The sequence below is a fragment of the Eptatretus burgeri genome, chromosome 17, assembly GCF_056783735.1.
Source record: "Eptatretus burgeri isolate ZD-2024b chromosome 17, Ebu_testis_v1, whole genome shotgun sequence".
NCBI classification, from domain to species: domain Eukaryota; kingdom Metazoa; phylum Chordata; class Myxini; order Myxiniformes; family Myxinidae; genus Eptatretus; species Eptatretus burgeri.
In genome coordinates this window covers 9,196,077-9,204,395 of record NC_140977.1, presented here as the reverse complement: position 1 = coordinate 9,204,395, position 8,319 = coordinate 9,196,077, and the positions used below count along the sequence as shown (strand labels likewise).

The window sequence follows — 8,319 nt, the reverse complement described above, 5'->3', positions numbered from 1 at the left end:
TTCCGTTCACAGCGAACTCAGTCAGAACAGGTTGCCAAGACAACGCGTTGTTGTGATATGACCGCGTCATTGTTACGTCAAACGTTGTCGTCACGCAGGTGACCCACCCTCCCTCCTCAATGACAATGACGAGTTGAAGTGCAGTAACTATCGTAGATTCGAACTCGTGTTGGTGAGGAGAAAACACCAGAACGTTCGATCCGTGATTGTTTCCCACGGGGCGGGACACACGTGATCGTGATTAAACCCTCTTCATGAAATATTTTATTAAATGTAAAACTTCCATTATCAACGTCCTGATGATGACTCTGTGTGTCTGGTGTGTTCCCTTGGATGATCGAATCTCTCATTTATTTCAACATTTCAACGTCATGACATAGCGAGGATCTGCGCATAATCAAATAATCCTTCACTGAAACATGGACATGAAGGGGAGGGAGAGGGGAGGGGAAGGGGAGGGGAAGGGGAGGGAGAGGGGAGGGGAAGGGGAGGGAAAGGGGAGGGAGAGGGGAGGGAAGGGGAGGGAGAGGGGAGGGGAAGGGGAGGGGAAGGGGAGGGAGAGGGGAGGGGAAGGGGAGGGAGAGGGGAGGGAGGGGAGGGAGAGGGGAGGGGAAGGGAGGGGAAGGGTAGGGAGTATGACGGGAGGGAAAGGGGAGAAGGGGCGGGAGTGTGAGGGGAGGGAAGGGGAGGGGAGGGAAAGGAGAGGGGAAGGGGAGGGAAAGGAGAGGGAAAGGGGAGGGGTGAGGGGAGGGGTGAGAGGAGGGAGTGTGAGGGGTGAGGATTTGGAAAGGGGAGGGGTGAGGGGAGGGGTGAGAGGAGGGAGTGTGAGGGGTGAGGATTTGGAAAGGGGAGGGGTGAGGGGGTCGTGTGAGGGGTGAGGGGAGGGAAAGGGGAGAGGTGTGAGGGGAGGGAAAGGGGAGGAGTGAGGGGAGGGAGTGTGAGGAGGGAGGGGAGGCACAGGGGAGGGGTGAGGAGAGGGAAAGGGGAGAGGTGTGAGGGGATGGAAAGGGGAGGGGTGAGGGGAGAGAGTGTGAGGGGTGAGGGGAGGGAAAAGGGAGGGTGAAGAGAGGGAAAAGGGGACGTGTGAGGGGAGGGAGAGGGAAGGAGTGAGGAGAGGGAAAGGGGAGGAGTGTGAGGAGAGGGAACGTGAGACCGATTCCTCATTGTTTCCCTGAAAAAGAACAATACTATTTTATCCACAACTCAGTGAGTCCAAATGTGATAAACCAGATATTACACACAATCTCCATTTATACAAACATTCCCTTCAAATCACTTGCACGACAATGGATCCTTCACCCAACACGACATAAAACAACAAAACACGAGAGCGAGGTTGATGTGGTACACCATCGTAAATCCCAACGCTTCACACCTAAATCAAGTTTTAAATTTGGGAAAACGTTCCACCAAGATTGACCAGATATCAAATTCTCAGTTTACAAATTTTCTGTTTTGACTCCTGTGACCCCAAGTCCTTCCTCCATACTTCATACTGTTACAGATTTGGAAACCTTTTGTACACAAACAGCCAGAGTCCCCACAGTTCAGTTATTTCGATAAGTACGTGTATAGTTAGAATTCATTCCCTATGTCTAATCGGAATTTCGTATGTGCGCTGAGTTATTTTATAGTCAGGTTTAATACATCTACTACAACAACAACAACAACAACAACAACAACAACAACAACAACAGTGGCACCGTCCCTCACTCAACCCGGTCGCCATTGCCCACGTGTTTTTGGCTTGGGGCGTGGGCGGAGCCTCCATTGCCTCAGATCGAGGCTCCGCCCCAAGGAAGGGCATAGAGCGTTTCCTCCAGCCAATGAGCGAAGAGCGAGCATCACACGCACGCCCCAGCCAATGGGAAGCCAGCGTGCCAAAAGCTACGACAGAGCCTCTTCGGGTGGCGGGCCTCCGAGACGCCTCGACACCCCCCCCCCCCCCGAGACGCCTCGTCCAATCAGGAGGCTGACCACTTCAGGGCTGGCTCTGCCTTAGCCAGATGGAGTGTTTGGCCCGACAATTAAGGGCGGCCACTCGTCGCAGGACAACCCCTCGTCCAATCCGGAGGCGAGTCCTTCAGATCGGTACCCTCGACCCACGGGGAAGGGATAGGAGAAGGGAAGGGTCGTCGTCATAAAAAGGGGAAGAAGGAGAAGGGAAGGTTCGCCCCGTCGTGAAAAAAGGGCCAGAAGAAGAAGGAGAAGAAGCCTCATCTTGCCTGCTGGCATTCCCGTCTTCCCGTGGGTGCTCGTCTCGTCTGGTCCTTTCCTGTGCTGGCTGGTGTCCATTGCGTCATTCCTGGTCCCTGGCGTTTGGTGCTGCGTTGTGGTGGTGGGTTCGAGTCCTGCCACCAGACAAGCTCGACCAGACCGCACGAGGCGGACAGGTGCAAGAATAGGCTCCTACCCTCAGCTTGCCTTTCCCTCCCGAGCTGAAGGGCCAAATAAGAGCCGCCGCCACCATTTATTTGGGTGTGCGTGTGTGTGTGTGTGTGTGTGTGTGTGTGTGTGTGTGTGTGTGTGTGTGTGTGTGTGTGTGTGTGTGTGTGTGTGTGTGTGTGTGTGTGTGTGTGTGTGTGTGTGTGTGTGGCGCCAGTCTTTTAAGTTGAACTGTTAAGTGCTTTTCGCTCACTGTACATTGCCTGCATTTCTTTTATTCGGATAACTCTGCTCTTGTGTGCTCCCCTGCCCGATTATTATTTATAAATAAACCCCTGTGTTAAATGTTGCAGTTCGTTGTCCGTGTTTTCTTTCATTTGCCTAGCATGGTGTGGGTTTGAGAAATAGTGAGGCCGTCGGTGCCGTTAAGTTGTCATTGGGTCTGACGGACTCTGGTAATTTCGCCCGGTTACACTGGACCGAGGTCGCTTGAGCCACCCGGTTCGACAGAGTCCGTTGAGGGTGTGACTGCCCCGGTAATTTAACGACGTGGGTACTTAGGTATATGGACGCGACCCTACGCCGTCAGAGAATTGGCGATCACGGTCTTTAAGTGACCCGTGACCTTTCGGACTTATCTGAGAGACACGACCTAAATTCCAGATGTTCGGTGGGAGACCACTCCACTGCTCCACCCACCAGTCGTTTATCGCCACCGAACCCCGGCCCACAACAATACGTCCCCCAATGTTGATCACATGGACAAAGTTTCATGAAGAAATGTTTAAAATGTTCCCGTAATTGAATTTTTTGGTGTTTGACCTTCTCACCTCATCAGGGTTGAGCTAAAAATGATACTGTACTCACAGCTTCTTGCCACGTGATGATCATAACTACCAAGTTTGGCGAATTTCCTTCTTACCGTTTTGGAGATAGAGTGATGGACGGACAGACAGACAGACAGACAGACAGACAGACAGACAGACAGACGGAGCCAATTACAATAAAGCGTGTGGATAATAAGTAAATAAATTGATTAATTTAATTAATGGGACTACCAGCACTGGCAAATGATTCATTTGCACGACATCCTTTGATTGGACGGCCCTTAAATTGATCTATCACCCCTCAGGTAAATCAACAGGGTCCAACATGACCATTTACATCAGGGTCAAGATTCAAAATAAACCCCCAAAACCCACAACCAGGGTGAGGTTTAATCCTCTCACCAAGTGTTTCCACCCAAGGTGAGCGGACGTTGTTTTCACCCCTGTTGTTGTCTGTGAACACGATATCTCAAAAAGTTGTGGCCGGATTCGGACGAAACGAGGTGAATGAGTTGGGTGAGTGAGAAGGACGAATTAATTCGATTTTGGTGAAGATCCGGATCCGGATCCGACGATGAGAATTATTTAAGTGATTTTTCACCGTTGAGAGTTCGGGCAAAACTAAACAACAAGGTGTCCCTGCCTCGGGCCTGGTTTGAGGCTCTTCGAGCCCTTTGGAGTCGGACAAGACGCAGAAACGGATCACCATCTGCAGGCTGCTTGGAATTCAGCGGCAACAACAGTGTTGTTGTTGTTGTTGTTGTTGTTGTTGTTCGGGTGGTGAAAATAAACGAAAACAACAAGGTGTCCCTGCCTCGGGCCTGGTTTGAGGCTCTTCGAGCCCCTTGGAGTCGGACAAAACTCAGAAACGGATCACCATCTGCAGGCTGCTTGGAATTCAGCAGCAACTACAATGTTGTTGTTGTTCGGGTGGTGAAAATAAACTAAACTTGCGCCTGCTCCGGGGCCGAGACCATCCTGTCAGTGCACTGAGCCTGTACTCGTGATGAAAAGATAAAATCAAATATAAGGGAATGTTCTTTTGAACATATGAGTCCCCGAGGACCACCAGGTGGCGCCATGAATAGATACACAGCGGGAGGTGATGCCGCTCGGCGAGTAGATGTTGAGCAGCGTCATCATGGTTGGGGTCTCGCAATATAAGATATGAGCGCGATTAAAAATACCGTTTTTTCCTCGAATCTTCATGTCTGTCAAAAAACCAGTGTCAAGGTGCACAACTACAGCTCATAACCTATCCATTGAGGTGTTTCCCCCCTGCTTTCCCGTCTTCACGCCACTGTCCACACAAAATTCATCAATCAATTCGATACAGAGTCCGGGGACTCAATCAATGTTGTGGGAAAACCCGCGGAAATACCTTTGTCGTCTTTTCCTCAAGAATCGAAACATCTTCATGGATAAAACAAATCCCTGGTTAATCCTGAAGAGGATAAAGTTCGGAATTCTCAAACGCGCCAATTCCACGGTTTTCCGTTCACAGCGAACTCAGTCAGAACAGGTTGCCAAGACAACGCGTTGTTGTTATATGACCGCGTCATTGTGACGTCACTCAAATGCCCCCTCCCCCCTCCTCTCAATGACAATGACGAGTTGAAGTGCAGTAACTATCGTAGATTCGAACTCGTGTCGGTGAGGAGAAAACACCAGAACGTTCGATCCGTGATTGTTTCCCTCGGGGCAGGACACACGTGATCGTGATTAAACCCTCTTCATGAAATATTTTATTAAATGTAAAACTTCCATTATCAACGCCCTGATGATGACTCTGTGTGTCTGGTGTGTTCCCTTGGATGATCGAATCTCTCATTTATTTCAAAAAATCTTCATATTTCACCGTTAAACCTGACGGTGTGTTCAGTGCAGCGTTGTGTTGTATGACATCATGACGTCGCGAGGGTCTCTGCATAATAAACTGGTCCTTCACTGAAACATGGACATGAAGGGGAGGGAAAGGGGAGGGAAAGGGGAGGGAGTGTGAGGGGAGGGAAAGGGGGAGTAAGGGGATGGGAAGGGGGGGGAAGGGGAGGGAAAGGAGATGGAAAGGGGAGGGGTGAGGGGAGGGAGTGTGAGGGGAGGGAAAGGAAAGGGAAAGGGGAGGCAGTGTGAGGGGAGGGAGTGTGAGGAAGGGAAAGCAGAGGGAGTGTGAGGGGAGGGAAAGGGGAGGGAGTGTGAGGGGAGGGAAAGGGGAGGGAGTGTGAGGGGAGGGAAAGGGGACGGAGTGTGAGGGGAGGGAAAGGGGAGGGAGTGTGAGGTGAAGGAAAGGGGAGGGAGCGTGAGGGGAGGAAAAGGGAAGGGAGTGTGAGGGGAGGGAAAGGGGAGGGAGTGTGAGGGGAGGGAAAGGGGAGAGGTGTGACAGTAGGGAAAGGGGAGGGAGTGTGAGGGGAGGGAGTGTGAGGGGAGGGAAAGGGGAGAGGTGTGACAGTAGGGAAAGGGGAGGGAGTGTGAGGGGAGGGAGTGTGAGGGGAAGAAGTGTGAGGGGAGGGAAAGGGGAGGCAGTGTGAGGGGAGGGAGTGTGAGGGGAGGGAAAGCAGAGGGGTGTGAGGGGAGGGAAAGGGGAGGGAGTGTGAGGGGAGGGAAAGGGGAGGGAGTGTGAGGGGAGGGAAAGGGGACGGAGTGTGAGGGGAGGGTAAGGGGACGGAGTGTGAGGGGAGGGAAAGGGGAGGGAGTGTGAGGGGAGGGAGTGTGAGGGGAGGGAAAGGGGAGGGTGAGGGGAGGGAAAGAGGAGGGAAAAGGGGAGAGTGTGATGAGGGAGTGTGAGGGGAGGGAAAGAGGAGGGAGTGTGAGGGGAGGAAAAGAGGAGGGAGTGTGAGGGGAGGGAGTGTGGGGGAGGGAAAGGGGAAGGAGTGTGAGGTGAGGGAAAGGGGAGGGAGTGTGAGGGGAGGGAAAGGGGAGGGAGTGTGAGAAAAGGGAAAGGGGTGGGAGTGTGAGGGGATGGAAAGGGGAGGGAGTGTGAGGAGAGGGAAAGGGGAGGTAGTGTGAGGGGAGGGAAAGGGGAGGAGTGAGGGGAGGAAAAGGGGAGGGGTGAGGGGAGGAAAAGGGGCGGAAAAGGGGAGGGGTGAGGACAGGGAAAGAGTAGAGTGTGAGGGGAGGGAACGGGAGACCGAATTCCTCATTGTTTCCCTGTAAAAGAACAACACTCTTTCATCCACAACGAAGTGAGTACAAATGTGCTAAATATCATACACAATCTTCATTTATACAAATATTCCCTTCAAATCACTTGCATGACAATTGATCCTTCACCCAACACCACATAAAACAACGAAATACAAGAGTGAAGTCGATGTGACACACCATCGTAAATCCCAACACTTCCCACCTAAATTAAAGTTGAAATTTGGGAAAACGTTCCACCAAGATTGACCAAATATCAAATTCTGAGTTTACAAATTTTCCGTTTTGACCCATGTGACCCTCAGTCCTTCCTCCATACTCCATACTGTTGTGGTGCCGGGTATCGGTGGCGAGCACGACCGCTCGGGAGAGCAGTGGAGTCGGCTCCACCGAACACACCGGAATTTAGGTCATGACCCGAGGATAAGTCCGAATGGCACGGGTCCCTTACAGGACCTTGAATCACCAATAATTTGACCGCGTGGGGTAGGGTTAATTAACAACTTCAATATACCTAAGTACCCACGCGGCAAAGCTTACCGGGGAATTCACACCCTCAACAAGCCTCGAGCGGAATGAGCCATTACCGTGCTCGAACCCTGTGTAACCCGGGCGGATGGTTACCGAGGCCTACCGGTCCATATGAACAATTTGCCGCTTTGCTATTGCCCAACACGCACCATTCTAAGCCAATGAAAGAAACACAGAAACGAGCTGGTACATTCAACAAAAGGTATATTTATTTAAAACAATAATTGGGGAGGAGAACACAGAGCAGAGTTATTATGAATACAGAAAGGTATCAAATATACAAGAAATTCCTCAAACAATTCGACTTAGAGACAGGGCCCACGGACACAAACACGCACACACAAATACCCAGAAAGAGATGGATTTCGAGATCTTTATTGCCCCTTCAGCTCGGAGGGAAGACGAGCTGAGGGAAGAGAACGTGCTGGTTACCTGGCCGCGTTCACGCGGCTGTACGACCGCACCTTCCCGGAGCACCAGTCGCCAAAGAAACGGACCAGGGCAGCCGAACCCAGTGGAGGCGAGACGACGTGATCTCCCGTGATGAGATGGTCGACCGCTTGTTGTAATACGCCAGACGAGACGCCTCCGATGGGCGGGATCCAGTCAACCGCAGTCGCAGGCAGAAGCGCCTCGAGCAGACGGGACGCACTCTTCAATTCTCTTTCGTCGTCCTTTATGGGGCGCAGTCCGCTGCTCCGTCGGCTGCTCCCCTTGGGTGGACGGCGTGTCGCGGCTCCGCCTTCTTGAGAAGGACCGCCCCGGCTTTGGTCCGTGCGTTGCCCATTGGGCGTAAAATGACGCATACCCTTATTTGGTGCCAAACCAGAACGAAACGCTTCGTGACCATATTTGGTGCGAAATCCACACCGCCTGGGATATGGAATTCTGCCCACACACACGCCCACATGGCGGCGAACACGCAAAGAATTCCGTGAGCAGAGTGTTGTTGTTATTTTTGTTGTTGTTGTGGTTGGGGTAAAAATCCTATCCATAAAATAATTGCCCAGCGCACGTACACTTAATCACCCATTAAACATAGGACGGGACCCTACCTCGACACACATACTTACCGATATAACTGATCTATAGGACCTGGCTGTTGTGTGCAGTAAGCTTCCAAATTCGTAACAATACGTCCCCCAATATTGATCACATGTACAAGGTTTCATGAAGAAATGTTTAAAATGTTCCCGTAATTGAATTTTTTGGTGTTTGACATTCTCACCTCATCAGGGTGGTGCTTGGAATGATACTGCACTCACAGCTTCTTGCCAAGTGATGATCATAACTACCAAGTTTGGTGAATTTCTTTCTAACCATTTCGGAGAAAGAGTGACAGACAGACAGACAGACAGACAGATGGACAGACAGACAGAGATACAGAGGTGATTGCAAAAAAGCGTGTGGATAATAAGTAAATAAATTGATTAATTTA

At 51.3% G+C, this 8,319-nt stretch overlaps 1 protein-coding gene across 1 annotated transcript in view; it reads right to left on the bottom strand.

Moving 5' to 3' along the window:
* Positions 1-4,156: 4,156 nt before the first annotated feature.
* LOC147009259 (uncharacterized) overlaps positions 4,157-8,319 on the bottom strand; it is a 51,411-nt gene continuing 47,248 nt past the window's right edge. Inside the window, exon 13 of the mRNA XM_085863019.1 lies at positions 4,157-4,207. Coding sequence (XP_085719145.1) covers positions 4,157-4,207 — 51 coding nt within the window. The remainder of the gene's footprint in view (positions 4,208-8,319) is intronic.